The sequence below is a fragment of the Drosophila bipectinata genome, chromosome 3R (genome assembly GCF_030179905.1).
Source record: "Drosophila bipectinata strain 14024-0381.07 chromosome 3R, DbipHiC1v2, whole genome shotgun sequence".
NCBI classification, from domain to species: domain Eukaryota; kingdom Metazoa; phylum Arthropoda; class Insecta; order Diptera; family Drosophilidae; genus Drosophila; species Drosophila bipectinata.
Genome location: NC_091739.1, coordinates 10,282,821 through 10,309,611, shown reverse-complemented (window position 1 = coordinate 10,309,611; position 26,791 = coordinate 10,282,821). Strand labels below are relative to the sequence as shown.

Here is a 26,791-nt window from a genome sequence, read left to right as displayed (position 1 = left end):
GTTAGTGTGTATCTGTGAGCGCTACGCGGCTCAAGTGTGCGTGCAAAGCTGCACCTTTTTAGTTGCCCCGCAGTGTGACTGACACACTTAAAACCCGCCTCTCTCTCCCCCTGTTAAACTTTAAGTTATAATCTCAACTGCAATTCATTTAAAGTTCGTAAATGTAAGAGTCACGTTTGTGCAGTTAAAGTCGCCACAGAGATACAGAAGACAAACCGCTAGCATCTGCCTTTCGCATTTGACATTTTAGCCCATTCATCGGCAGCTAACTTTGTAACGACCAAGTAACAACATTCAAATGGCCCATCGGCGGTAAATGGTTTGATTTGCGTTCACAAATTGCCGACAACTTCCGTTCGTTTCGTTGATTTTCACCCAAGACAGCCGCCGGCATATCTATGTATCTGCATCGCCAACTGCAGTATCTACAGCTTGTATCTACAACCCAGGCACATCCTCATTACCGAGTTACAGTATGCCCTCGGATTGATTTCCACCTAGCTGTGCGACCCATCAATCAGCGAGGCTGCAACATCATTTGCCTGAAAGGTAACTCTTTAAAGTGGGTCAAAAGGTGATTTCCCCGCGCTTAGATGCTTTTTGTGCCGTTTGGCAAATTGCCGGCAGCATCGTCGTCAAGGTTTTGCGGTTAGTCCCCCCCCCATAGTTCCCCCACCTCTCTGTGTATCTTATAAACATGGTTTGTGAAAATGCCAATTGCAAGTTTCCCATCACCTCTGACTACCGGAAAATACATATTTTGTACACTTCAACGATGCATATTAATGGCTCCAAACTTGAACTTGATCTTGAAAAGAGATGGAAACGCGGTTCCATATGCCCGGCCATGCATGCCAACGCCTATTCTCAGTCTCGGCCCGATTATATCATATTTTCCTACGCATTTCCACTCCACTTAATGGCAAATTATCTGCAGTGGCAGTCGCGTGTTTTGTCTGCCTGTCGAGTTCGAGTATATTTTGTTTTGTTTTGTTTTGGTTTATGTTGTATTTTTGTTTGGCCTTTCAACGTGGCTATATGTTTCGAGTCTGTGCACTCTTGCATGTCGCCGTGTGTGTATATTTTTTGTTTTTGCAGTTTTTTGTTTTTCAACTGTGTGTGTTAGCCGAACAAGCGCACAATTAGAGCGCTCAAAGTCGCGTAACACTCGCCAAATGCCGGCAACTTACGTAGAATTCTAAATGAGCAGCACTTTAGTTGCGATTCGAATGCAATATATCATATATAGAGAGGGTAGCATGGGGTAGAGCCAGTACAGAATTTTATTCAAATTTAAAAGAGGTGTTCTAGTCAGTCGAGCTAGAGAGTATCTCATAGTTCTTAGTCTCTGTACTATTTTGAATATTTAGTTTTTCAATTGCAGCCCCAGTGTCCGCTGTGAAATGTTAATTTTTAGCTTTCCATTTCAATGAGCTGAATGACATTTTATTCACGGCTAGAGTCTGAAAACTAAACCAGACCAGTTCGAACCAAACCGTTGACAGCCTGGCCACGATCTCCCCCTAGAGATTCGAGATTCGAAAAAAACCAAAAAGTATTACCTTGTTTGCTCAACTCTTGCGCAACTGATTGGCTCTGTGCACCTGCTCCAGGTGGGTTGCTGGAGTTTCCACAGAACCACTACTACTATCGAGACCTCGATCGATCTCATCGAATTCGAGGCAATCGTGCCAGTCTTTGCGCTTTGCCAATTTTGCTGTCGCACCATTTTGGCCATGGCTCGAACCGATCTTTGGTTTCGGCTTACCTGATAAATGCCGGCAGTTCCGTTACTTCTACTTCTTACTTCTGGGTATACACCTCACTGTATACCTATGTATTTATGCCACGCTTCATCAAGCAATTTCCCGCTCGATCAGCACATTTTGTCCGCGCTTTGTATTACAGTCTCGCCAAACAGTCAAGCATTCTTGCAATCAGCGCTTTTTGCATTACATTATGTTATATATTATATATATATAGTTTTTTGAACGGAAAGAGATCTGGTGTTGTCAGTTTGAAGTCAGAAATCGGGGGGGTAGCTGGCTTATCAGTTGCATTCAAGTCACTGGAATCACGTTGCAAATGCCAGCGACAAGTTTGTTGTTGCAGCTGGCTGGGCAGAATTGCAATTTTCAAAAGGTTTGTAGTTTAGGGATGAGGTAGAAAAGCTCACTTAAAAAAAAAACTATACACTTTCAAAGGTTTGGAAGAAATAGACCTCAAGTCACAAGTTAGTAAAGACTTGCCACATATTCCTTTATTCAAATACTCTCCCTTACTCTACAATTAACACCTACTTCCATTTTTGGTTAGTGCACCACTTGGTGGCACTTGTCTGGAAACTCCAGCCTGCCATTTGTCATGCGATGCCGTCTTGAACAGCTCCGGCAATTGGCGCTGGCATTTGGGTAATTTTAATGAGCGGCGCTTGTAAGAATTTGCGACAATTTGACAGCAAATTGCAGTCAGTAGGGCAGCCAGGCAACCAGTCAGCCGGGTGAGCAAAGTGAACAAAGTGCAACTGCAACATCTGTCCGAGTGTCTAGTTTGTGGTTGAACAGCGAATTTGTGTCAACATTTCTAGCCTGCCACACAGTGATGCGCTTATCAGCTGAAATGTGGGCCACTCACTGATAGCCGAAACAAAATGCATATATTTTAAATTGGGCAATAAATTGATTCTGTTTGTTGAACTGAAGTCGACCAAGTAGCAGCTTAATAATGGACTATTTGTCCGCCATTTGGATGATTTCAGTCGCGGACAGTCACCGACCACAGAGTGCTCCAAACATTTAGTAAAGCCACGCAATCTATGGTGGCGCGCCCTTTGCCACTTTATGGGGCGGTTAGCTCTGGGGTCTGAGGCCCGATGGCCGATGCCCGAGGCCGACCACAACTGTTTCAGTTTACGCTAAGTGCCCCGCCCCTAAAGCCTTCGAGCGGGGTGTGGTCATACACTCTAAAAATATTATGAAGTAACAACGAAAGTATTTCACACCTCAAGGACAGGCCAGAAAAGTCAATAGCTTTAAAGGTAAATAATTACTAAATACCTTAAGGTATGACCAGTTACCTTTGTAACTACTTACTTGTTTAAATTAGATTTAATGGAGAAATAGGATTTTTCTAAGTGTACTTTTATAAACGATAACCAATTCGATCAAACTTCTGAGCCGCGTTCGTGCAACTGCATTGATTTGCGTGCAATGTTTGGCCAACGCATTTCCAAACTGGTATTTGAGAGTGAATGGTTTTCACCCCCACACCCACTAGTCCCCCCTGCCAGCTTGCAACACCCACCCCCTCTATCTCATTTCCACCCTGTCCCGGGTTCATAAATAAAATCCCATTTCGACTTTCCCCCTTCGACCAAACGACCATATCGGAACGAGACGAATTTTATTCATGGCGCATTTGGTATAAACGGCGCTTACATATTGAAATCTCAAATTCAAAAAATGTGAAATGTGGAAATCTCTGCAAATGGAAAGTCGCAGCACAAACACACACATATACACACGCCGACATAAGTGTATGGCATTCCCATGTGTGGCAAAGGGTTTGGGGCTTATAACTTGATGGAAAAAAATAATAAAAACTTTATCAGCCGTGGAGAGAAGACCAAATGCACAGTGATTTAACTTTTATTAAAAAATTATATAAAATACATAATTTACGACTAAGCTGATTAAAAGCTTGAAAAAGTTATAAACATTTTTAGTTCAGTTTTCATTAGATGCCTCTTAAATATTATACAATCTGGGTGTGTTTAAGACATTATCTTTAAGAGCCCAACTGGGAATAGATTAAAGTTTTTAATCTTTCATACAGAAGTACTCATTTATTCGGTTCTGGTTCCCCCAGAGTGCGTGACAAATTCTCTAAAATAAAGTTTTGCTCATAAAGTGTATGAAACGAGACCGCATTGACAGGCGGCGGAGATTTTCGGGAAGCAAGCCAAAATCTCACTTACATCAGTTCGGAAAACGAGTTTTGGTTGAGCCCAAAATCAGTGTGAGTGTGTGTGTTTGGGTAACCTCCATCCCTCCCCCACTATCCCCCACAGGCCTCGGCCGTCCTCAGTCCCCAATCTAAAGTCCCCCAACTCCCTTCGGACTTGCTCCATTGGGCCGCGCTGCTGCATTTCACTCGAATAATTGACCATTTTCGGTGACCCAATTTAAGGCGACGCCTGAATATAACAAATTGCTGTACTGGGACACGCCCCCCAGGCATGGGTTACGCCCCCTATTTTGGTAGTAATGCGGAGTCGCCTTCGTCTTCGCCTTAGCCCATTTCCCGCCTCATGTCAGTGCGAAGTTTTTCTATTGATTTTGTCGCAACTCCAAGAGTTCGGGCCAAGTTTTTCTTCTTGGCTTGAAACCTCAGCCCGACTTGCTGACACGTTTAGTTTACTTCGAGTTTCGTTCGACGTGTGTATGTATGGGTGAGTGAGTGAGTATCTATGTGTGTTGCAATGGGCGCTGGTGGGTACAGAGAGCAGCGCACTTGTGGCCAATAACTTTCAAATGCCCAAGTTTGAAAGTTGGTAAGAGCCACGGCCATTCAATGTTACCAATCACTGTTGCTGGCAGCTGCAGATTCAATTAAACTTTGGCTTCACGCTTTCGATCAGTGAAAGTGAGTGAGTCGCCATCCCATCCATCCTGCCCCCTTCAATTGGCTGCCACATTCAATTGCAATGCCAATTGCAATTTGCCAATGCAGTTGCGGCACTGGCTGTGTCAAGTGCACCGGCGAACAAAGACCATTGAACCGCCAAGGAAAGCGAGACTTTCAATTGGATGGATGCTTTGGCATCTTCGTGGGATACATGTGTCTCCATAGGTATTTTTATTGAATTCTTTACGATACTTTTACTGAAACCACTTTTAATTTCACTTCAATAACTAGTGAGAAAGATTTTCTAAAAACATACATCATTTTTATACCCTTGCAGACGGTATTATAATTTTGGTCAAAAGTGTGCAACACAGTGAAGGAGACATCTCCTACCCTATAAAGTATATATATTCTTGATCAGGATCACCTCCTGAGTTGATATGAGCATGTCCGTCTGTCCGTCTGTCCGTCTGTCTGTCTGTCTGTTTCTACGCGAACTAGTCTCTCAGTTTTAAAGCTATCGTCTTGAAACTTTGCACACACCCTTCTTTCCTTTGCACGCAGTATATAAGTCGGAACGGCCCGGATCGGCCGACTATATCCTATAGCTGCCATATAACTGATTGATCGGAAATGGTATAACTTTGACGTTTTTAAAGTTAGAGAGTTCAAATTTAACATGAGAGCATTTTTTGGCAAAACATTACGACATGCCAAATTTCATAAGGATCGGCCGACTATATCCTATAGCTGCCATATAACTGAACGATCGGAAATGACCCAACTTTCGTGTTTTTGAAGATAGAAAGCTAAAACTGAATACAGATTATATTTTTGGCCAGTTGATCCAATCTACCAAATTTCATTAGGATCGGCCGACTATATCCCATAGCTGCCATATAACTGAACGATCGGAAATGGTATTTGGTAGAAATATCAACTTTCGTATTTTTGAAGATAGAAGTTTGGGACTTTTTTTAGATTTTGTATTGAAATAAATTGGATTATATATTCCTATTCCCATAAGGATCGGCCAACTATATCCGATGTTTGCGATATATATCCGGTTTTAACTGCAAGGGTATATAAACTTCGGCTCCGCCCGAAGTTAGCTTTCCTTTCTTGTTTAAATTAATATCCAATCATTTTTAGAAATGCCCACCCGAGGGGCAAGTTCATTGCCACAATGGGGCAGCAATTGTGGCAGCAACCTGAAACGTCCCAGATCGGCACTGCACTTATGAGTTATAGCTCGGCTGGCCTGCAATTAAAGCGAACATCCGCTTTAAATTGAAATCGAAACTGCCACTGGGGGGAGGAGAGCTCCAGCCCGGAGGCCTGCCACTGCATAAATCTAGCACAAGCACGAGCGGCCAGAACAATAGAAGCTGCAACCCGCCGAAGGGCAGAACCAGGCGCGGGGATGTGAGGGGTAAGCGAGACAAACCAGACCAAGGGGGCGGCAATGGCGACGCTCAGTTGCATTCTGCAAGAGGAGCAACAGCACGCTTGGCCAACGCTGCGTGATGAAGTGGCCATATATGGACCCTCTCTCCGATTCTAGCATTACGAGACCATAAAGATATACAACATGTGTATATATATAGAAAATTGGCACATTTTACTCTCTTTCAACAAGTGCAGAGAAGCGAAATGGAACGCACAAAACGCCAACAATGTCGGCTAACCAAGATATGCAACAACATACAGATAGAAAAATTAAACTTTATTTTTCAATATCCCTCCTATAAACCTGCCTTGCAGGGTTCAGGAAATGTTAAACCGATAAGATCTAGGCACTTCCTTTTTATTAATTAGCTTTAAAGTATACATAGTCTTATAGCCAAGATCGTAGTCGAACGGAAGTGATCATGTCAATTGTTATTGAAACCTGGTCGCCCCAATCTCCACAAAAGATCTCATATAATACCTGGAAAGCCCTCATGCCCCTACAATGAATCGTGTTCCCAATCCGCAATTTTATTCAACAACTAACTGTAGACTAATGATACCCACATATTAGCCGGGTTGTGCAACGTCATCTGATGGCTATTTAGAACGAAACGTAATCCTCTCTTGAGAAAGAAAAACCGGGTTCACCTGTCCGCCGCCGTCTATCAGCCATCGTCCATCTACATCTCAATCGCGACATACAGACCCGATTGTTGTTTTCGGCCCGAACCACACTGGAGGGCCCTTCGAGGTTGAGCCCTGAAGTATCTGTGTTAATTTCCGCTCGACGGTTAGTTTTATGACTTCTTCGAGATATTCCCACAGGGCCTCCTCTGACTGGTCGAGACAACTGTTGCTGCGTCACATGAAAAACAATCGTGGATTCGAGGAAAACAAAACCCCAAACAAAAACCCAAACAAAACTCCAAACGAAATGAAATGAAAGCCGCTGGTGCTGGTCAGTTTTGAATTATTTATATGTTGGAACTGGATTGAGCATTTCCATGTCCACTTAGTTGGTTTGCTTTGAAAATGCTAATTTTGTCAAAGACAAAATAGGGGAAAAAAACGAAACTGAGCTTGCAATGCCAAGGGAAAGGCAATTAGATGGGTGCCCGGGTCAGTGGGCGAACTTTGGGGAGATAATGTCAAGGGTTCGTCTCTTTTAATTGTTAACAAGTAAAGAGGGGGTCGTCTTTCCCCCGAGGAGTCACTCGGGCATGACAGGTGAGCAGGTAAGTAAGACCTCGACCAGGTAAGCAGTGGGAGCAGGTGAGCCGGTGAGCGAAGGAAGTGAATGCAAATTCGCCGGCTCTAATTGTGTGAATAAAAGTCAACAGTTGTGGCCGGGCTGACGCCCCGACACGCAACCCAATCCGCCCTTCCGCATGGCGTTTGTTTGAAAACGAAAATGAATTCATTTCATAAATCCCAAGCTGCTTGCTTTGAAAAATTAGCATAGTTTTTTTTTTGTTTTTTTTGCCATCTTTTAGCCAAGAAGAGGGAACTGTGCTAATGTTACAAAGTTGTTTCCGGCTCCGGCCCCCATTTCTTCAGATCTGCCTTTGCAGTTCATTAACTTGGCAACATGTCGAGCCAAAGGCGAATTTCACTTTTTTCGCTCACAGTTTTGAAGTTCAACGAGCAGTAGACACCAGAAACCAGTTGAATAATAAGCCAAACAAGTGAGCCATGTCGCTCGGTTGGGGAAATTGCAAATTACCGCCTCATAACCTGCAGGTCCCCGCTCTTTTTGGCCAACTCTCCGGGGGCATTTAATTAAAATACTTTCACTGCCTTGCCAAGACTCAGTACCAGTCATAAATTTATGCCAGTTTGTCGTTCATAATTGTGAGAAATCTTATGCAAACTAGACAGGCAGGCAGGCTACAGGATTGGATGCAGGAGTGACAGTTTGGGGAAAGGGAAACGAATTTTAAATGGAAAAACTATCAGGTACTGGACAGCCTAATGGCTAACGTCCATCAAGGGCCAACTAACTATAGGCATTTGTGCCACAATCTCTGCGGAACTGTATTCCATAATCAAATAACCGGAAAATTATTAATTAATGAAAACTGAAAATAAAATTTGTTGGCATTTCAATTGAAACTATTCAAATATAATGGCCATAACGACCCCTTCATCCCGCCTCATAATTAAACCCAAAGAATGCGCTATTATAGACGTAGTGCTCCCAATGAACCCCAGCCCCCAATAAACCAAAAATACCGAAATAAAAACTAGGTAGGCACTCGAAAAAAAAGATATAAGTAAGCTTGAAAGAAAACTACAAAAAAAACAAAGTAGAATCGCTTTTCGCAAGTAAACGTGCTGTCATTAAATTTAATAAGCACTTTTTCAGGCCAAGCATGGATTTTTTTCAAGCCCTATTCTGACCGTATTCCCCCCTGCCACCCGGAACAACAAAAGCCACCAGCCGAGCATTTAAAACCGAAATGGTCTAGCAGAAATAAAAAAAAACCAAAGTATAAAAGAAATAAAAACTACAAATAACGTTTCAGGGGTTTTTCAAGTATTTTTTGTATTTTTTTCCCCGCCTGTCTTTGCTTTCCGTTGAATTTTCTTTTTGTGGCACGTCGGAGTAAATGAACTCCAAGAGCGCCATCAGCGGTGTCTAACGGCTCATCTGGCAGCAGGGGCTAGTAACTACCAACAACCAACTCCCTTCTAGCAATTCCCAGTTCCCAATCCCTGGGTTGAGTCCCCACCAGTAGCACACTTTTGCTCATTTGCTTGTCGGACTCATTGAGTTATGAATCGTAACTTATGAAATATGTACACATAAGTAAAGGTACTACTATTACGCATTTCACACTAGGAAATGGCTTGGGGAAAGGGGCAAACAAATGGTGTTTATGGCCAGACAAATTAAGAGTTTCTGGCTTCCTGGGCGATCTGACAAATTACAGGGCCAACTGCAAAGGAAAGCCCGTTAATGAAGCAAGAAATTGAGCAATTATGGGGTGTCGATCCAGCTTTAAGTCGTGTGGTGATAGAAAGATAATGCGCTTTTAAATGTGGCCCAGTTGGTCTAAAAGCCCCCCTAGTGCACTAACAAAATTAAGATTAAGAAATATAACTTAAGGCTTAAAAAACTTGAGTAATATGTTGTCAAGACTTACCTTAAACTCGTTCAAAATCTGAAATAAATATAAAAAAGTGGAAGTTAGTAATAGTAATTGAAGTGTAATACAATTCTTGGCCAAAAGCATATATTTTTTTGAAGTGTAAGTAAGAGAAAGGACTTTGACGGAAACGCTCATTACGGAACCCACCAAGGATGGTGGCTTTTTTTTTGTCCAGATCCCTGGGCGTTTGAGTTTGCGCTTCCATTTCAATGCGGCTCGTAAAGGTAAGTCCGCACCGAGCTACGCCAGGTATTATGAGAATAATAATAAAAATAAAGGAAATATGTGTATAATAATATCGCGTTTCAGTCGAAATGTGTGCAGAACTTTTTCGCATTCACTGCACACGACTGCACACTCCCAGTACCAGTCCTAGTCCCTTGAGCGGCGGCGGGAGCGATTTTTGTTGTGGTAGGAAGTGGGTGGTGGCGAGTGGCATGGCCCAGAGTGCAACGCTGCTGTTGCAGCAACTTGTGCTGCAACTGCCAACTCAATTATAAAACGAGGAACAACGCACAAAACACATTAAAACTGCGAGTGGAAAGCTTGTTTTTTCTTGTACTATTTTTTATTATTTTTTTATTTTTTAGTTTTGTTCTTGTTTATTTTTCTGTTCTTTCCACTTTTCGCTTTTCTGCAATTTATTGAGCACTCCTTCCCCTTACTTTTAACATTGTTTGGTAGCTCCTATGCGGAACGAAGTAATACCCATTTCGCCCACCACCCCGGGCCTCATATTTCTGCATGCAATTGGAAATTGTGTTCTCGGGGAGGGGGCATGCAACACCCAGCAGACACACAAATGGGAGTGCGTAACTCAGACCGCCAATAAAGCACTAAAATCCAGTTGGTCACTCCACTTGAGTTGAATTTATGAGATACGAGAAGTATCTCGTGTGCTTTTACACAAATAATTCTTACTTAATGCCTTATTATGTCGGCCACAAGTTTTATTTTCAAAGTCATAATAATTATAGAAAAGATATCCAATATTTTAGAAATCCCATTTTAGATATAGTCGTGTTTTCGTGTAGGAGTACAAGACAACAATAAATGGCTGCTATTAATACACTTTTTATGATCAACTTGAAAGACAATTCATCAGCAGGTTGCCCAGCCATTAGTTCCAGGAAGTCATCAGCGCGAAGAACCGACCGCAGCAACACGGCAGCCAATGCATCTTTCAGAAAATAACAAAAAAAAAAAGCAATTTCAATTGATCGACGCCGTCAGCTGTTTGATGGACGCAACATGAGCCAGCAATTTGAGGCACGCAGCTACCAGGTAGCACCTGCTCCCAATCCAAAACCCAGGCCAAACCTAAAAAAAATGGAAAAGGCAGAGAATTGTTTGGGCAAACATGGCGAGTGAGAGAGAATGGCTGGGGGGATGTATGCTGGTGTTGCCGGAAGTGCAATTGTCGCATGCAACTGCCACGCCCACCGAAAACAAGCGGGCAGCAGCTAGCCACCCCCTCTGGCTATTCCCGTGGCAACGAACTCTACAGAGATCCGTGTTTGTGTGTGGGGGCGTCTTAATGAATATTGAAAAACAATTTAACAAAGCCACGAAGCCGAAAATGAGTTGAAATGCTACAGAGTCAATGCCACTTAATCGCAGACAACATAGCGACAGTTTTCCGACACTGAAGAAAAATATTTGGATTATATAAAGATAATGTTAAACATTAGGACATCCTTTGAGATTTTTCAGTTCAAGTTACTTTCATTCTACAAAATTGTATCTTTAATTCTTGTAACTCTCAAGCCTCAAGTCTATAAGCTTCTAGAGTTTCTAAAATCTAAAACCTTAAACTATTAGACACCTTACCATAAATCTCAATCTCTTAAATTTAAAAGAAAAACTTAATTGATTTAAACAACTAATGTGCACAATACATTTAATTTATTGGCATAAATTTCATTTAGAATTAACATGACAAAGACATTAAAACGCTTTGCTAAAGTGGTTCACTCCATTATGATTTAAATATGAATCACTCAATTAAACCAAGCCCTTTATAGTCTTAATTTAAGAGGGCGTGTTTCTCTCGGTGTAATAAATGGAAATTGGAGTTTGGTTCGGAAACTCTGTGTGGCGGTGTGTGGCACGTGTGAGTTCTCGCTGTCATATCGCTTTCCCTGCGGGAAACTGGCAGAACGTCTCCGACATGTGGCACTTAAATGGGCCGAACCGGAGTAGAGAGTGGCATGGAGTAGACTCAGTATAGTAGATACTACATGGGAAGATGTGGAAGAACTGAGGAAGAATACCCAGGCAAAAACCGGACGAGCAGCAGCTGTCAGTGTTATGGGCCTGGCCAAACATGTTTTCCTCCCTGGCGTGTGCTGGATAATTTAGCGAATTTCGAATCCAACTCGGTTCTTCTATTAGAAGAACTCCAAGTACAAGGCGTCGTACACATGTAGCTGTTATTGCTTTTGCAATGCTACGTAAATATTATTGCAACAAAAATGCAAAAAGGCAGTTGGAATTTGTGAATTTTCATGCACACAGCATGGAAAACTTGAAAAACCGGCAATGCCGAATCGCTATATAGCCACATGAAAAGTCAGTCAACTGCGGCTGCCACAATGTTGTTCCTCAGCTGGCAACGAGACATTAACAATTCACACATTTGCGGCAGCATAATTCCAGTTAGCGATAGTCAGATCCCCCCCTTGGGGATTTCAAAAGGCCAGCAAAACGGCGAATGCAATTGGCAAAAAAAAACAGCCACAGAGGTTGGGGTACAAAACCCAATAGATGCCATGGGATGGAGGGGGTGTTCTGCCTGCCACATGTCGTGGTTGCCGAAGTTGCTGGCTGGCACAGCTCTGAGCCAGCATTTGCGCAATTACGAAGGCCCAAACCAACGGCAACAATGTGGCGACTGGCGACCATCATAATTTCCATTCAGCCTGGCCAAAAGGCACAGAAAAAGTGCGATCTAAGAGCAGTGGCCTTAGCAGGGGCTTCAGTAATTGCTGGTAATGGAGAGAAAGGAAATAGAAGGACTTTCCCCAGGCATGGAATGGGCCAATGGCCAAAAGAGATTATAATGGAAACTTTCAAGACGCATTCAAGAGCAATTCCATGGAGATACATTCTCTGCGCCGGCCTTTGTGTTGGCCAGAAAGAAACTTGCTTTCAGTTTGGCTTTTAAGTAATTTCTACTTGAATATATAGTCTTTTGCAAAAAGCAATAAACAAAAGAATGAATACTTTTCTATCTAGTTGGCTTTTAATTAAAGTATGACCAGTTCATATTTTATGAGAATATCTCAAAGTTTTCCTCATAAATTCCAAAAAGTGAATCAAAGTAAGCCCATGTATGGACTGTCTTCGTTGAAACTGTAGCATTCAGCGTAGTTCAGCAGCTGTAGAAGTAGATCAGAAAGAGACTCGACATTTTTGAACAAAATTCCAGTAAGTAATTATCCCAGTTCCAGTAATATCCCAAGTAAAACCCCAATTCTCAGCCAAGTGACATGTCCGAACTGCAAGCATCGCTACTGCTCAAGCGCCAGCTTGCGGAGCTGCAGCGCAATCCCGTCGAGGGCTTCTCCGCCGGCCTGGTCAACGACGCGGACATCTTCCAGTGGGAGGTGGTGATCATCGGGCCCCCGGACACCCTCTACGAAGGTGGCTGCTTCAAGGCCCACCTCATCTTCCCCAAGGAGTATCCGTTGCGTCCGCCGCGCATGAAGTTCGTTACTGAGATCTGGCATCCGAATATCGACAAGGCCGGGGACGTGTGCATCTCGATCCTCCACGAGCCGGGGGATGACAAGTGGGGCTACGAAAAGGCCGAGGAGCGCTGGCTGCCGGTGCACACCGTGGAGACGATCCTCCTCTCGGTTATCTCCATGCTGACCGATCCAAACGACGAGTCGGCCGCCAATGTGGACGCCGCCAAGGAGTGGCGGGAGAACTACGCTGAATTCAAGCGCAAGGTCACCCGCTGTGTGAGACGCAGCCAGGAGGAGGTCTAACTCCAGTCGGAGTTATTAAAGAAGCGATCTTTTAGCGGTCCCCATGACAATCACGTGAATAAAGTCAACGCCTAGTTTTGAAGTTATCCGACCTTGTTTCTATTTAATTTATTACAAAGGCCGGCAACAATCTAAGGAGATAATAGTCAGTGTCTAATTGAATCTAATCTTATCTATTTTATTAGCTTTTATTCTGGGGTATGTATATCTTTCTAAAGATCTATCCTACAATAAGCTCGTGTCCAATACCTTTTAAGCTCTGTAACTACAACTCCTAATTGGTGCATCCAATTAGGGCAATGCTATGACTTTGATCTGGCACCAATTCCATGACACCTGTCGGCATTAATTACGGCTAATTCGCCCGTGAGGTATTACCGCCTTGTGACCACTAGCATTGCCCGATCTTAAGCCGGCGAGCTTAATAGGCTTAGACCTCTTCTGGTTGCACACTGACACAGTTATGGTCGCATTGGCTCCTCGGTTTCTCCTGGCCAAGAAGAACAGTTGGGGCAGCTGGCCACTTGGCTGCTTTTTATGGTCTTCACATGGCGACAAAAAGCCAAATACTCTGTATATATTTATGCGCACAGAGAGAAAATCAAGTAACAGGGAACTCCCAGGTTAGAAGGTCTACTTATCTTCTCAAAATAGTAAATAGGTTTTACGCGTTCTTCTATTTTTGTACAAAAGTTTATCGCTAATTGATAAGATTGCTATTCAAGGTGTGGTGTTGATTTAATTTCTAAGAAAATTTTGTGATTTGAAGTTCTTTCAAATTAAATTAGCTAGTATTTTGTTCAATTTTATAAACTGTCTCGTTAAAAGAAGATATATGGAAAAGGTTTCAATATAAATAATCTTGAATGAGGCTATAATTTAAAATTGACATGCAAGATAAATTGCTTAACAATGTATCTATTTAATGCTGAAATAATCATATTTCTTTTGAATATCTTTTCTTTTTTTTTTGTTATTTAAATTTTAAATGAAACCGGAACCAATGGGCAAGTTTATTGCAATATTTTTTGCTGTGCAGGCCACGAGCTGAAACAACAAATTGCTGATGTTGCCGTTGGTGTTGGTGTTGCTGCAAGCTAGTGTGACAGCAGCAATAGCCCCAACAGCAGCAACACCAATGGACGAGACTTGGACTCCCAGCTCTGACTTGTTTTCGGAGTGCAGAGCTGAGCTCCTGGGCCACGAACGAGCATAAAGTTAGCTGCCAGCATTTTTGTGGTTAGCTGAACTTGTTTTTGTTTTTACTGTCGCTGTTGTCGTCGTCGTCGTGGTTGTCGTTGTTGTAATTGTTGTTTATTAGCAACAAGTTTTGCATTTTGATTTTCTTTTTTTTTTTTCTTGCTGCTACTCTTTGGTCGTGCCAGTGGCCCCACAACAATTCCCGCATGCCGCATTGTTTGGCTCTGACTCAAATCCGGAGCGGGACTCTAAATCGCCGTCATGGGTGTGCCGACGCCACTGCCGCCTCGCCTCAAAACCCGATCAAAGCCAATGTCTGGCTAACACAAAAATTTAAAAATCAAATGATCTCCGTGTGATTCAGCAAATACCTCTTAAAAACAAAAAAAAAACTAGCAACAAGATCTCGCAGAGGAAGAATGAGCACAAATCGGTGAGCGATTTGGAAACTGGGTAAATAAGGCCATGTACCTTAACCGGCGACCGACCGACCAGCAGAAATCGGCAAACAAAAATCTTGGCTTAAACAGGCAGGCCAGCAACATGATCATCACGATGATGATGATCAGCCCAACACGATCAGTAAATAGTAAAAAACGAAAACGAAACGAAAGAAAACAAAGCGAGGGAAAAGAAAACAGCTCGAAACCAGCTCCAGAGATTTAAGATCCGAAGATGCTCGACCTGGAGATGGCGATGGCGATGGAGATGGAGATGCTTCTTTTGCGCACAGAAGAGAGCTAAAAACTCACTCAGCCAGTAGAAATTGAATTGATGTTGGCCCCGCCAGACATCGGGGATATGTTATATGGGATGGAATTGTATGGGCATGGGTTGGGTTTGCCGTTGGCGGGCAGGGAATGGGAATGGTACTGGAGACTGGGGACTGAAAACCGGATTTCGAAGCCTGGGCTCAAAAACGCACTGTTCAAAGGTATTATTGTATGTAGCGTCGTATCTCCCGAGCGGGCCATTTATAAATAGCCACAGCTTTCGATATGTGCAGTGAAATCTTCTATCGGCTAATGGGAAAAATGGGAAACCCAGGGTCGCTTCGAACAGGTAGCCGTACCGTGCTGAGGCACAAGGCAGGTCAGCCTCAGCTTCAGTAACTTCAGCTTCATTAGTTAAGCCGAGGGTGGAAAAACGCAGCTGGACAAGTGTGTAAATACATATGTGTGTGTGTTTTTCCTGGGAAAAGATACGGCGATTACCTACCCTGGATGTTTGAGATACTGAAGAGTCAGAGTAGTGTCCAAAAAATCCAATAGACTCCAAGACGTTGTATGCTTTAGTGGTATTGGTGCGTCGTCGCATACGTGTTAAGTAAATTCCAATATGGGATCGTATCTTACAGATACAACATTGGCTCAGATACTGGTTTCGGGTTATTCGGTTTTGTTAAGAAGCGCAGTGGAGTTAGCCGCCGTTGGAGTGGAGTAAGTGGTGGTGGACTGATGACTGATGGATGAGTAATCCCGTGTGGAATATGTATATGCACTGATTCTGGATCTCTGGGCACTAGCACTTTTCATGGAGAATGTACACCACTTTGTTGCTGTTGCTAACAACCTTTACACGCTCGTTGGCTTTGTCAGCCATTAAATCGCGAGGCGGCGAGGAGTAATAGCACGAAAAAATATCTAAAAACTACCTGACGCGACGCGCGCGCCATAAAAATAAAGACAAACACTGGACTCCGACTGCTGCCGACTATAGTATGTACTTTTTTTCAACGCGGTCCGCTTACGTTTCGGTATCGGTATCGGTACTTGTGAACCCGCTCGCGTTCTGTGCTCTCTTTCTTTTTCAATTATTGCCTCGCTTCCGGACACGTCCACCTGCGTCGCCGTCTCAAATCCAACTACGTTGAGATACAACTACGTTGAAAACAAGTTTTTCAAAACGCGTCGCTGCTGCTGACGCTGCTGCTGCTGCTATTGATGTTGCTGCTGCTGCTAGTAGTGATGTTGCTGCTGCCGCTGCCTGTGTTATTGTTGCCGCACTGAAGCAACATTACAAACTCGTAACGAGATAAAGGCATCGGCGGACTGCCAGATACTCGGGTACGTGCCAGATACATGCATTGTAATGTTGCACTCGTGTTGCAGCAACATGTTGCCAAGGTAGCCGGCCATGGCGTTTGTTGTTGCCGGCTTTTTGGCGCTGCCGGTTATTTTTGTTGCTGGTCGTTGGCACTGACTGTCCCACACCCCCCCAACAAATAACAGGGTAGTTTGTCTGCCTGCTTCTCTCTGAAAATTATTCCCTGCAGGGGTATATAGTGTTCCGCAGCGGGGTGTGGGTGGTTTCCGAAATTTATGAACAAACAACAGCGGCCCGAATCGATGCCATCAAAGTTTGTTTTATTCATTAACTTTGAAATTGTTTTTTTTCTTTATTTTTTTAGTGAAGTTTGTTTAGTAAAAGTTATAAAATTGCAGTGCTTTGCTAAAGAAAATTAAGGGGTATTTAAAGAAAATCTTTTTAAAGAAGATATTTAAAGTTAAATAATCTTAGAAACAAAATGGTTGTGTTTCAAAATCCTCCCTACATTTTCTTAACTTTTTAGTTCAATTTGTATATCTAAACCTCTTCTAACGAAACTCTTTTTACGATAAGCTATAGTATCTTATTAGTCGAGATCTTTCCCGTAATTTCTCAATGTTGTTATTTTCAAAGCAGTGCTACTACTATGTACGTCCGTTTCGTATTTACACTGAACGAGCACAATGAATGCGCTTATTTGTACGGGTACCGCCGCCCCTTGGTACTCTGAGGCCTCCCCCGCCTCCCGAGGCACCTCCCGAGAGAAAGACGCCTGCCTGGCGCTAAATATTTGATGAAGCTGCAAAAGGCAGACAGAGAGACAGCTACAGATACTGATAGAGATACAAGATACATGCACAAATGGATGGCGGATAGAGATGCATAGGCAAAGGCATCTGCCAGATACTACATCGGTTTTAGCTTTTCCGCTTTTCATTTGCCAAATTCAAAATGGATGTTCGGCTTGAACATGTTTGTTCATGTCCGTCAACTGCTCATCAGCTTGGGAGGTTAGGTCGAGTGGGTAAGGTGGCAGGCTTTATAGACGACTCCTACCTCCATGACATATGCCTCATTTGCACTTGGGTATTATTTCGACCTGCGGGTCTCTTAGAATAATGGGTTTATTTATTTGCACTGACCTTTTCTAAAACACTTTAAAAAAGGGATATTAAAAGAAATAGGGTTTCTATTTTTAGGTTAGAAAATCCATTCTAGAATTTTTTGGTTAGAAATTCTATTCTAGAATTTTTAGGTTAGAAATTCTATTCTATTCTAGAATTTCTAGGTTAAAATTTTCTATTGAAACTATTCATTATTAAATAATTCGGTTCTGTATTGGTGATTCTTTAATTCTTGAAATATTTATAACATTTTTCTTGAAGTCATGGTTATTTTTGTAGTCCTTGAACCCTATATCTCTGAAAGTAAAACGCATCCTTAGTTGTTGCTGTTGACTTTGGCATGATTTATCTTATCTAGGGAGATGTCGTCGCCGGATGATGATATAGCAGTGACAACGCCTTTGCATTTGTCTTTGCCTCAGACCCTGCCCAAGTCCCTCCTACCTGCTCCTCCCTCCTCTGGCAAATCTCTCTCCATATGTATGAATTACTGGTGTGGCTGTTGGGCACATGTCTTGGCATTTCCATTCCCATTTCCATTTGCATTTGCATTTTGAACAATTGTCAATTGCGGAGGACGCACTGCAGCAACAAGGCCCATTTGCATATGTAAGAGTGTGACGAGAGTACGTAACATTTGTCTGCACAACGACATGCTTACTTTGATGCCATCAAAGCCGCCCCCAACAACAACAGCAACAACAACAACAATTGCAACTGCAACATCAACAACTACAGAGGAAACTTGGCAAAAGTTATGCACACACTACATCCATATCCCTGCGTCTGGCTTTTGTTGGCCCTTGTGCTTGTCTAGAATTTGCATAAAACTCAGTTGTGCCACAAAAAAAAACCCAACCGAATTCATTTTAAAAGCAACTTTATTCCCCGGCTAGAGCCGGACGGTCATCTGCTTTAAGTTCACACCCCACATCCACCACACCCGGACCTGGCCTTCTTGACAGTCATTAAGCTTTTTGGAGACCAGTGTCCTGGCCTTTGGGGGGCGGTACAGGGACACGGGCAGGTGCACTCACCAGATGTGGATTCAAAGTCTTGCTTGCATATTCATGGGCAGCAGAGAGCCCCAAAACCTCCAACCTCAGACCCCAAAAACCGAAACCAGAACGACCAGGCGACCTCCCACCAGAGCTCATCACCTCTTCATTCCGCTTGGCAAAAGTTTTCCCTGCCTGGCTACCGGCCAGGTGGGCTTATGGCTGTGGATGCAAAGGTAACCTCCGCTCCACCCGGCAAATGAACTTTAATTAAATGTTTATAGTTTAAGTTGCTTACAACTCAGTTTTTAGCCAATTTCAGGGTAAATAGGAAAACTGGGTAAACAGGATGTGGTACAGCAGGAGGCCGGAAGCAGGAAGTCCGTGCCAGAGGTGCTATCTACTAAGGCAACACTTGACAATATGTAACGGACAAAACGGCCAAGTATCTGGGAACTGAAAACCCACAGCTACAGCTATCTGTTGGATCGTTTTTAGATTGTTTATCCGAAAGGTGTGTTTACACGAGTTCTGAAATAGAAATTTCCAAATAGGCTCCTGAATAGGCAGTGCATTCTATATCAGTTTTCCAAAATCAATACACTTTATATTTAGCGAAAACAATTAAAAATTTTAAAGATTCTTTTAAACTGTTTTCCAAACTTTTTCGACCAAATATATACTAGTTTTCTAAGGCCCTATATTTTTAGAAAAATTACCTTAAAAATATGGAAATAATTGAAAAAATAATGATTAATTTTAAAGGTTTGTTTTCTTATTTTATTGTTTAAATCATTTATTTTATGAATTTACAAATTATTTGATTTACTTGTCAGTTTTTAGTCTCGTATTGTCTCGTTTTATGTGCATTAATAACACATTATTTTTGTACACTTTTGTACTTTAGCCCTCTGCTTATCACTTCAGCTAGCCAAGTCCATAAAAATTTCACCGTCGACCAAACCCAGCCAACAGGAAGAGCCCATCCCAGAAGAAATCCAACAAAATAACATGGGAAAGAAATCGGAGAAGTACAACGTGCTGATGGTGTGCGTGGGTGGGTATGGGATTTAATCCTTTTGAAACTCGTTATTTAATTTTTTATGCAAATGGACTGCACACGAAGGTAATATTTGTCGCTCCCCCATTGCCGAGGCTGTGATGCGTGACGTCATCAGTAGGGAGGGTGTGCAGAAGGAGTGGCACGTGGAGAGCGCCGGCATAGAGGGTTGGCACTCCGGCTGCCTACCAGATGAACGAGCCCTGAAGGTCCTGGCCAGACATAACATTAAATACCACAACTGCGCCAGAGTCGTGAACATTGATGATTTTTTCAAATTCGACTATATCTTTGGCATGGATCGAAGCAACTTGGCGGCCTTGAAAAGGATAGCTCCAAGTTATGGAACGGCCAGGGTGTTCCTCTTGGGGGATTTTGGGCTTAAGCCGGACGAACGCATCATCGAGGATCCCTATTATGTGAGCGTTAAGATATTAAATTGTATTCCTCTCAAGTCTGATTTCTTTTTATAGAGTCTGGGAGAGGAACCTTTTGAAAAAATCTATCAGAAGTGCGTGGTGGCTTGTGAGAGCTTTTTAAAACAAGCGCGCCAGAACGACATCTTGTAAAAGCCAAGCGGCCAGTTAAGGGTTAAGTCAGCTGGTAGGCAACAGCTGATTGCCCGCGTTGCCAACTAACCGATATATCAGGGCTACAGTTTTGGAACTTGCGCCTGCCAGCCGGAAAAAAATAAACAAAATTTACTTGTAAATCGTATCACGTTGTAAGAAATCATGGTCCAGAAGATATTAATGATCTGCTTAGGTAATGAATAAAAGTATCTGCGTTAAACATAAAATACATATAACGTTGGTTTATTGGCTTTGCAGGCAACATCTGCCGGTCGCCAATTGCGGAGGTGGTAATGGTGGAGACTCTGAACAAGGCGAAGGTGCAGAATGTGGTGGTGGACAGTGCAGCCATTGGTCCCTGGCATGTGGGCAACCGAGCCGATCCCCGGGCCATCAGCACCCTGCAGCAGCATGGTCTGCAGTGCACCCACATTGTGCGCCAGATCCGCAAGGAGGATTTCAACGAGTTCGACTACATCTTCGGGATGGACGAGGACAACATGAAGGAACTGAATCGTCTGAAGCCCTCGAAGGCCAAGGCAGAACTCCTCCTTCTGGGGGATTTCGGTCTGGAGAAGAAGAACCGCATCATTGAGGATCCTTACTATGTACGTACAAAATAATGGGATAAGTCTTTATCCAAGTCTTTGGTTTAGGCCTGTAGGAAAAAGGAATATGTTTCTCTCATTCTCTGAATTCAAATAGCTTTATTTATTTATTCGAATATAAATATTGTTTTTCATGACCTTTATTTGACCTTGCAGGAGAGAGGCGCCGAAGGATTCGAGACCGCCTACCAACAATGCGTCGTGGCCTGTGCCGCTTTCATGAAAGAGCGCCTGCAGAAATAAATGTTTTGTAAAAATGTGATATTGTTAAATAAATAAATGGCTGGTACAAAACGTGAACTGGTTTTCATTTTCTTAAATGAATCAGAACCCTAAACACTCGGAACTTGCAGTTCCCCGCAGTGAACATGAAAGTTCTATTTGTGTGCATTGGTAAGATAAAATCATAAAAAAAATATTTACTGATTTTGTAGATACTTTAGGCAACACCTGCCGGTCTCCGATGGCCGAGGCCATCCTCAAGCATTTGGTTCTGAAACAGAACCTTGAGGACTGGCACGTTGATAGTGCTGGCCTCAGGGACTGGAACGTGGGCGAGGAACCTCAAGCTCGAGGCCAGCAATTGCTAAAACAACATGGCATCAAGATGAGTCACTTGGGTCGGATGGTAACTAACGAGTTCTCAGACTCAAAGACTTTTGATAACCTTGAACTGTTCATTAGATTACAGAGCTCGACTTCTATGAGTTCGATTACATTTTTGGCATGGACACCAGCAACCTAACCGAACTTCAGGAAAAAGCAAGAAATCTGGAGCCGACTCCCAAGTGTAAAATACAATTGCTGGGCAGCTACATAGGACGCAGGGAGGATGAAATCATTCAAGACCCATATTTTGTAAATATATTTTGCAGAGTATATAGCTTAACTCTCAAATACATTCTTTTTTAGAGCCAAGGATTGGGAGCATTCAACACAGTTTACCTTCAGATTATGGAGAGCTGCCAAAATTTTTTGCGATTCCACATTAAGGAAGGAAATTAATTTAGTTCTTCCGTTCCTAACTTCAGGAACTCTCGAACTGTGTTATCTCTATTGGCAATGAAATGGAAAAGGTTTTCCTTTTGATCATTATATTTTGGAAATTATTAAATTATGGCAATTGGACTTGCAATATAATATGGCCAAGCCTTTTCCAGAGAACACCGAATTTCTGTTATTGCAAATTGGAAATAAAGTTAATATTTTTACATTTATGTTGTTCATTTTCCAGTCTGAGGGCTTTAACATGAAATATTTTATTCAAATTCTTAATATTTTACTTTTTTGGCTTTTTACCCCACCTATTAAGCACTTCAGTTAGAAATTTGTCCCATCGACGACTCAAGATATTGAGGCCTTTTTCTTTTTCCTCTGACGTCAAAATGGAGTAATCTATTGAGTGCCACACCAAGGCTTTGAGCAAACTCAGTCCAGCATTATTTGGAGCCATACTCATTATGGCGTAGTAGAAGTCATAGGACAGTCCCTCTGCATCCCAGAATCCAGGATCATCGTTGGTAATCGACATCGGGATATCTTCGGCCAGGTATATAGCTGCCGGATGGTTCCGCATATCCCAGACCAGATTAAGCACCTGATTCGATATGGGACTTACCTCCAGGCCTATTGAATTCTTTTTTACCATCTCCATAAGGATTGGGTGCTTTGCAAGGGCATAACCATGTCCTATTCGTTTGGTTTTAAGTAGAATAGCATCCAGGAGGTTGGTGTCCATAATAGATCCAAGCCAATCTAAAAAAGAACTAGTAAAAACATTAAAATATATTTGAAATCCTTGTCTTACTGGTCTCTCCTCCGTGAAAGAAAAGACGAGCTGTCTTTGGCAGTTCGTCCAAAACATTCAGGACACTATACAGTGTCAGTCCCTTATCTTCCTGACCAACTATATCGTATCCAATTATAAAGTTTGGGAAATCTTTACTGCGGGATAAAATGAAAAATGATAAGCATTTTAAAATATTATTATTGAAATGTGACAATACCCACTGCAATTGCTTAAACTCTTTTACAGAGTGTCTTATCCTATTTATATCATTACGATGACCGCAAAAAATTATTTTGACACCCAGGAAGTCCGGATACTTTTTCACGAATTTATTGTTAATATCAATGTATTCACGAGCTGTAAACTCCTTGGGATAAACTTTTCCCTTTTCATCATAAAGCTAATGAAAACAATAAAATAAATTAGATAAAGATAACTCAAATTTTATGACAGAAACCTTCTTCAGAGAGGATCGAATTTCTGCGTACATGACATTATCGAAATAGAGCTCTGTGAGCATCTGCCAGACATATCTTCGAAAGGCTGGTAAGTAGGAAAAGGCATCGCCAATGGTTGAAAACATGTTCCGAAACTTGTTCCAAACATCCTTCAAGTTCGGATATACCACTGAAAGGTTTTTCATGCAATAATTGATCGATTGGATCACGTAAAAACTGAACACTATCCTTACTCTCCGGATATGCGACACGCAAATTAATTGATTTTTCGAGGTCCTGGTCATATTTGCTGCTATACCACGCATAATCACGTTCTTCGGAAACTTTATAGTATGAACTCGAACAGCCGTGCTTGTTTCTCATCTTCCGGAATGTAAAAATGTTAAGATTCGCAGACGTACGGCACCTCAGCATTCCGGGCATGTAGGTCAGGTTTTTAATAACCCACTTGGAGCTAACCGCCGCAGTGTCATGCACGTGGAGTAGGGCTCCCTTTGGCATCATTTTCAGGAATAGAAACACGTCGCCCTTCTCGATCATGCTCTTCGCCTTAAAGAAATGGAGAGCGGCGGTGTGCTGATCCTCATGACGAAGCCCTCGGGTGAGTTCTTTATCCTTAAAACCCATAAAGATTCGGTTGACTTCTGCTTCTTTTGAGGTAAGGTTAAAGTCAGCTCCAGCTTGCAAAGCTTCCTCATCATCCATAATTTGTTTACGTTCTTTTTCATACTCTAAAGGAAATTTTCGAAATTTATTAATTTCCAAAACTAAAAAAAACAATAACTTACGTTCCCTATTATTTATATAACCCTGAGTATACACAATCATCGAATGTATCAGAAAAACCACTATAATTAGGAAGCTTTTCATTATGGTCGCTCTCCCTGAAATATTTTAAAACCAATTGGTTTTCTTATTTTAAAAGTTTAGTCGAAACTGTAGAAACCGGCGAAGTATAACACATGCTTTCTTTACTAAGCTCTGTCACTAAATAAATACAATTCATAGGGTTTTAAACAATGACCGCCATGGCGAATTTGATTTTAATGGCCTGAATAAAGGTAATATTGTACATTCATAATATTTATTTTCTAGTCTGAGGTCTTTAACATATTACATAATATAATATATCATTCCAATTTAAAACTAATATATTCTTTATACCTGGTACTCGTAAATTACAAGGGTATATTATATTCTAGTGAATGTATGTGACAAGGAGAAGGAATTAAATAAAGGATATATGTTATTGCATTCCAAAGCTATACCCAGTAATATAGTTTAATTTTATATACATCTCTACCTTTAATAGACCGATCTATATAGCTATATCCGTCTATTCGTATCAATTTTTGGCTCCCAGAGACTATAAAAGATAGAGCTTACAAGATTTGGCACATCGACTTTTTGGGAAATTTTTTTTTTTTAAAGGTTATTGGGGGTAAAAAACGTATCACTTAGTTGGGAATCTCGTCGATAGCCGTCTTTTCTTATTTATCTTATTTATCTTATTTAATTTTTTATTTTTCTTTTTTCCCCACTTAGTAATCACTTCAGTTAGAAATTTTTCCCATCGTCGATTTAAGATAGAGAGTCCTTTTTCCTTTTCCGCTGACGACAAAGTAGAATAATCTATAGAGTGCCATACCAACGCTTTCAGCAAACTCAGTCCAGCACTATTTGGAGCCATACTCATTATGGCGTAGTAGAAGTCATAGGACAGTCCCTCGGCATCCCAGAAGCCAGGATCATCGTTGGTAATCGACATCGGGATATCTTCGGCCAGGTACATAGCTGCCGGATGGTTTCGCATATCCCAGACCAGATTGAGCACCTGATTCGAAATGGGACTTATTTCCAGGCCTATTGAATTTGTTTTTACCATCTGCATGAGGGTCGGGTGCTTTGCTAGGGCATAACCATGTCCTATTCGTTTGGTTTTAAGTAGAATAGCATCCAGGAGGTTGGCGTCCATAAGAGATCCAAACCAATCTAAACAGAACTAGTAAGAGCGTTAATAAAATGTATTTTCAATCCCTTACTGGTCTCTCCTGCATGAAAATAAAGTCGAGTTGCCTCTGGGAGCTCGTCCAAAGCGTCTAGTACACTATGCAGTGGCATTCCCTTATCTTCCTGGCCAACTAAATCGTATCCAATTACAAATTCTGGAAAATCTTTACTGCGAGATAAAAGTAAAGTTGATATAAAACAGCAATTCAATATGAAAATACCTACTTCAATTGTATAAACTCTTTTATAGATTGTTTTATTGTTGTAATATCACTGCGACGTCCACCGTAAATGATTTTGATACCCAGAAAGTCAGGATATTCTTTCACAAATTTTTTGCTTATATTAATATATAAACGAGTTGTGAAATCCTTAGAATAAACTTTTCCCTTTTCATCGTAAAGCTAGTGAAAGAAATAAATTAAAAATATATAATCATGCATTGTTCAAATTCAAATGTTATTCAAATACCTCCTTCAGAGACGATCGAATTTCCGCGTACATGACATTATCCAAATAGAGCTCTGTGAGCATCTGCCAGATATATCTTTGAAAGGCTGGTAAGTAGGAAAAGACATCGCCCATGGTTCCAAACATATTCTGAAACTTGTCCCAAACATCCTTTAAGGTGGGAAATACCACTGAAAGGTTTGTCACACAATAATTGAATCACTTAAACACTGCATAGGATCCTTACTCTCCGGATATGCCGCACGCAAATTAATTGATTTTTCCAGACCATCATCATATATGCTGGTGTACCACGCATAATCACGTTCTTCGGAGATTCTATAGTATGAACTCGAACACTTGTGTTTTTTCTTCAATTTCCGAAAAGTAAAAACGTTACGATTCGTAGCAGTACTGCACCTCAGCATTCCGGGCATGTAGGTCAGGTTTTTGATAACCCACTTGGAGCTAACCGCCGCAGCGTCGTGCACGTGGAGTAGGGCTCCCTTTGGCATCATTTTTAGGAACGGAAATACATCGCCCTTTTCGATCATTTTCTTCGCCTTAAAGAAATGGAGAGCGGCGGTGTGCTGATCCTCATGTCGAAATCCTCGGGTGAGTTCTTTTTCCTTAAAACCCATAAAGATTCGGTCGACGTCTGCTTCTTTTGAGGAAAGGTTAAAATCATTTCCAGCTTGCAAAGCTTCCTCATCATCCACAATTTGTTTACGATCTTGTTCGTACTCTAAAAGAAAATATTCCATCAAATATTTTCAAATTCAAAAATTTTTAAAAATTAATGACTTACGATTCCTATCACTTATATAACCAGGATACACAAACAACCAATGTAGCAGAACAACTATTGTAAGCAGGAAGGCTCTCATTATGGCTTTTCTTATTGTTGAGGTTTAAATACTGACTGTTTTTATTTTTAGGGTTGACAATTAAACAATTTAAGTGAACCTAATTTGGTTGAGCATCTAGAGTAAGGGGTATTTACATTTTTCACTTTTAGGACAGAAAATTAATTTATTTTGTATATGGTAATATTTAAGAAATTCCCCTACAGAGAAGAAAGGAGACGTTACATACTATAACCAAGAATTGTCGTGTCGAATTCAATTTTATTCACTTTAACTTATCCGAAAAAAATTTTTTTTTTAAAATATTATATTAAGTTATTGTTCATTATCATTTGTGAGTCTAAAGTTGTCTAGAACTAAATTACAATTCACAACATGAAAA

The 26,791-nt window shown here is 41.7% G+C and overlaps 7 protein-coding genes across 10 annotated transcripts in view; 4 read left to right on the top strand and 3 right to left on the bottom strand.

Moving 5' to 3' along the window:
* kmr (kramer) overlaps window positions 1-16,306 on the bottom strand; it is a 48,470-nt gene extending 32,164 nt beyond the window's left edge. Inside the window, exons 1-2 of the mRNA XM_070282079.1 lie at window positions 15,644-16,306; window positions 9,225-9,242 (exon numbers count right to left, since the gene is read on the bottom strand). The gene's annotated coding sequence lies outside the window, so the exon portion shown is untranslated. The remainder of the gene's footprint in view (window positions 1-9,224; window positions 9,243-15,643) is intronic.
* On the top strand, window positions 12,502-13,309 carry Ubc87F (Ubiquitin conjugating enzyme 87F). Its single transcript, XM_017247598.3, has 2 exons — window positions 12,502-12,659; window positions 12,713-13,309. Exon 2 carries the CDS (start codon window positions 12,722-12,724, stop codon window positions 13,223-13,225), a length of 504 nt encoding a protein of 167 aa, XP_017103087.1. The 5' UTR covers window positions 12,502-12,659; window positions 12,713-12,721; the 3' UTR covers window positions 13,226-13,309.
* A 2,909-nt stretch (window positions 16,307-19,215) lies between the features above and the next one.
* On the top strand, window positions 19,216-20,271 carry primo-2. Its single transcript, XM_017247597.3, has 4 exons — window positions 19,216-19,361; window positions 19,504-19,653; window positions 19,723-20,075; window positions 20,130-20,271. Exons 1-4 carry the CDS (start codon window positions 19,325-19,327, stop codon window positions 20,223-20,225), a joined length of 636 nt encoding a protein of 211 aa, XP_017103086.3. The 5' UTR covers window positions 19,216-19,324; the 3' UTR covers window positions 20,226-20,271.
* Window positions 20,272-20,280: 9 nt separating this feature from the next.
* On the top strand, window positions 20,281-21,130 carry primo-1. The gene is made up of 3 exons (XM_017247602.3): window positions 20,281-20,421; window positions 20,487-20,836; window positions 20,993-21,130. Exons 1-3 carry the CDS (start codon window positions 20,391-20,393, stop codon window positions 21,077-21,079), a joined length of 468 nt encoding a protein of 155 aa, XP_017103091.2. The 5' UTR covers window positions 20,281-20,390; the 3' UTR covers window positions 21,080-21,130.
* Window positions 21,120-21,889, top strand: Argp (Arginine phosphatase). Its single transcript, XM_070282087.1, has 4 exons — window positions 21,120-21,229; window positions 21,280-21,464; window positions 21,521-21,694; window positions 21,749-21,889. The coding sequence occupies exons 1-4, from the start codon at window positions 21,205-21,207 to the stop codon at window positions 21,839-21,841; spliced, it is 477 nt and encodes a 158-aa protein (XP_070138188.1). The 5' UTR covers window positions 21,120-21,204; the 3' UTR covers window positions 21,842-21,889.
* LOC108129253 (adenosine deaminase 2-like) lies at window positions 21,749-24,058 on the bottom strand. Of its 3 annotated transcripts, XM_017247207.3 has the most exons (6): window positions 23,872-24,058; window positions 23,317-23,814; window positions 23,083-23,252; window positions 22,847-23,025; window positions 22,644-22,780; window positions 21,749-22,591 (listed from the first exon to the last, which is right to left on the bottom strand). In XM_017247207.3, the coding sequence occupies exons 1-6, from the start codon at window positions 23,951-23,953 to the stop codon at window positions 22,116-22,118; spliced, it is 1,542 nt and encodes a 513-aa protein (XP_017102696.3). In that variant the 5' UTR covers window positions 23,954-24,058; the 3' UTR covers window positions 21,749-22,115. The 3 variants fall into 3 exon arrangements, with proteins under 3 accessions (XP_017102696.3, XP_070138186.1, XP_070138187.1); XM_070282085.1 differs by lacking the exon at window positions 21,749-22,591 and having other exon boundaries at window positions 22,763-22,780; window positions 22,843-23,025; XM_070282086.1 differs by lacking the exons at window positions 21,749-22,591; window positions 22,644-22,780 and having other exon boundaries at window positions 22,933-23,025; window positions 23,114-23,252.
* Window positions 24,059-24,165: 107 nt separating this feature from the next.
* Window positions 24,166-26,492, bottom strand: LOC108129254 (adenosine deaminase 2-like). 2 transcript variants are annotated; one of them, XM_070281639.1, is made up of 6 exons: window positions 26,352-26,492; window positions 25,791-26,288; window positions 25,565-25,734; window positions 25,319-25,497; window positions 25,126-25,262; window positions 24,166-25,009 (listed from the first exon to the last, which is right to left on the bottom strand). In XM_070281639.1, the coding sequence occupies exons 1-6, from the start codon at window positions 26,428-26,430 to the stop codon at window positions 24,537-24,539; spliced, it is 1,536 nt and encodes a 511-aa protein (XP_070137740.1). In that variant the 5' UTR covers window positions 26,431-26,492; the 3' UTR covers window positions 24,166-24,536. The 2 variants fall into 2 exon arrangements, with proteins under 2 accessions (XP_070137740.1, XP_070137739.1); XM_070281638.1 differs by having other exon boundaries at window positions 24,168-25,075.
* Between the last annotated feature and the right edge of the window lie 299 nt (window positions 26,493-26,791).